Below are 2,796 nucleotides of genomic sequence, written 5' to 3' on the forward strand. Positions count from 1 at the left end.
TTCGATGCCGCGGGCGTCCAGGAGCGGCTTCCTGCGGGCGTCCGGAGCGGGAGGCGCGGGGAGGAGGCAGCAAAGGCCGGCCTCCAGTGCAGAGGTACACGAGACGAGACTTTGCACACTTTTGGAACACTTCTGAAGTCTGTGATTTCATTTGAAAACTTACCTTAAAGTGGGATAAATTGCATTTCAAGTTTAAATATATTTTATTTTTAATCCACTTTTTGATTCCTGTTTATCTTTTACAGAAGGTGTGATTTGATTTCACATTTAGTAGGTCAAATGTTCATTTGAGATCATAGCCCCAAACTGAATCAGATGTGCATCATGTTGATCCTCTGAACTTGCTTCAGCCAAAGTGTCTCACCACAGCAAGGTCAGAGTTTTTGTTGACCTTTATGGTTCCAGCTCTTCGACAGATCATCGGTTCTGTGAGGCTTCAGTGCTGATAAGTCTGTCTGAGCGTCAGCAGACCCAAAACAGAGTGTGGAAGCTGTGTGTTCATGCAGACATAATGCACATGAGTCCCAGCAGACTGCCTCCCCCTCCTCCCCCTCCTCCTCCTCCTCCTCTCTGGCTGCTTCACTTCACTGAGCTTCAGAAAAGGCGATCCTGTTAAAAGCACGAGTGAGACTCTTGGCCATTATCAGCACCAGTTGTTTGTGCTCAATAAATCCTCTTCCTCGACAGGTTCAAAGGTCACTGCTGCAGACAGGAACTGCATTAATGTCACAGACAGTTATGGATCTAAAACTAGACAGAAACCTTTATTTAGATTAGTTAGTTACACAAAAATACAGTTTAAAGACCCACTCCAATGATAAACGTATTTTTTGGTGTTTTTAACATCATCATGATGAAGAACATAGAGAAAAAATAAGATTAAATTTGAATTTCTGAGTATTTTCTATACCAATGGTTGTGAGTCAGGAGAGGACACAGAAAAGCAGTTTGAAAAAGGTAGTAGTAGTTAGAATGACGCTATAATCACAAAATACTTGCAGAAAAATAGATCCATTAACGCAGGATTCTCTAGATTGACCTTGGAGTGACTGTAGGCTGAGGCTGGGGCTCCATTTGTGCCAAAATATGTATTTGCGTCCATGTCTGCTGAACACGTTTATTAAACATTTGTTCATGTCTGTGCACAATATCTTCTGCATATTCTGTGAAAGACGGGAGCTAACGACGCTAGCAACTGTTGCTAAGGACTTTTCTGACGACAATAGCAAATTCAAAGTTTTAAGCATAAGCTGAAACATCAAATAGTTAAAATAAAACTATCATCAAAGAAGCGTGGACATGCTGAAGATCATGCTTAATAGTGGGGGCGTGCATGATGATGCATTAACGCATACAATTAATAAATTAAAATTGACGTGCTCATATTTATTAACGCAGATTAATCGCACCTGCAGTCTTTCTCTTTCCCTAAGCGGTGTGGACATCCACAGGTGCATTAAAACACTTCATCGGGTTGGTTTTTCCACTTATACTATGTTTATTTACAAAAAAATAAATATTCAATCTGTTTTTAGTACTTTAATCTTCTATTTTTTTTGGTTTAGATCACTTTTTCACAAGAAGCGGACTACTTGATCCCTGGTCCGGCACTTTGTCATGTTATACAAATTTCACTTTGTGATTATTCACAAATAATAAGTGGTCGGCAAATTCTGTAAATAAAAAATAGAAATTAACTGCAAGTAATTGGGGCAAGTAATTAACGTATTCCTCGTTTGAGCTCGCTCCAACCTGTAGATCTGAATAATTCTAATTTTGCTCAATATTTTTGTAATGTTAGGTTGAGGTTGTGAGGAGCTGTATGTTAGTGGGAGAGAGTGTAAACAAAGGGGTTGATGGGAAATGAAGGCAGGCTCACTCTAAAGTCCTACAAGTTTCTAAAGCACTCTAGAAAATTCTGCTCTGCATAAACTTTGTCCTGGAAAATGTTTTTATTTTGACTCAAAACGCCATAATCACAATGAAAAGACCAAGAATCTCCTCTCATCAGAGTAGCTTTGTGTCTTCCTTGCAGGTTCCCTTGAAGAAAACTCCACTCTTCGACTTCCACAAAGCGCAGGACGGGAAGATGGTGAACTTTGCTGGCTGGAGCATGCCTGTCCAGTACAAAGACAGTCACATTGTGTCACACATGCACACCAGAGAGCACTGCTCCATCTTCGATGTCAGCCACATGCTGCAGGTAACAAGAGGAGCAGAGACAAAAAAAGTCTTCCTCCCTTTGTGCTGATTTGCTTTTCTCTGTTAGACCAAAGTCCACGGCAAAGATCGGGTGAAGTTCATGGAGTCTCTGGTGGTTGCGGACGTTGCAGAGCTCAAAAACAACCAGGTAGTTATAAGTCAGCCTGCAGGTCTGTGTGTGATTATAGAGATGTTTGTCCATTTCTGGAGCAACCCCGCCCCTCTTCCCCTCCCCACTGCTGAGAGATTAGAGTGGCCCGCCCAATGTGTATTCTACGTCACAAATAAGTATTTTTTCGGACAGCATTTTTTCATCTGCTTCTGATTCACTATTTGAATAAAGAAATGCTATTTGAATCTCCGAAATGCAATTTTAAGCTGAATTCTCTTTATGTTTTCCCTTCATCATCAGAAAAATGCAACAAAAAATGTTAGAAACACAAAAGTTTGTCTTTAAAGAAGAAAAACTAAATGAGAGAAAAACTGATTTATTTTTGGAGGAATCTGTCCTGTTTAACACATTTTTTATAAACTTTTATTAACCTTTCTCTACACTAATGATTGTTAAATGTGCTCAGGAATTTTTGATGAATC

General features: G+C 40.1%; 1 protein-coding gene across 1 annotated transcript in view; it reads left to right on the forward strand.

Moving 5' to 3' along the window:
* amt (aminomethyltransferase) overlaps nucleotides 1–2,796 on the forward strand; it is a gene marked incomplete at its 5' end in the record, with an annotated part of 17,915 nt that continues 15,119 nt past the window's right edge. Inside the window, 3 exon segments of the mRNA XM_024294150.2 lie at nucleotides 1–94; nucleotides 2,036–2,203; nucleotides 2,270–2,350. Coding sequence (XP_024149918.1) covers nucleotides 1–94; nucleotides 2,036–2,203; nucleotides 2,270–2,350 — 343 coding nt within the window.

Source organism: Oryzias melastigma, linkage group LG7, assembly GCF_002922805.2.
Source record: "Oryzias melastigma strain HK-1 linkage group LG7, ASM292280v2, whole genome shotgun sequence".
In the NCBI taxonomy this organism is placed as follows: Eukaryota; Metazoa; Chordata; class Actinopteri; order Beloniformes; family Adrianichthyidae; genus Oryzias; species Oryzias melastigma.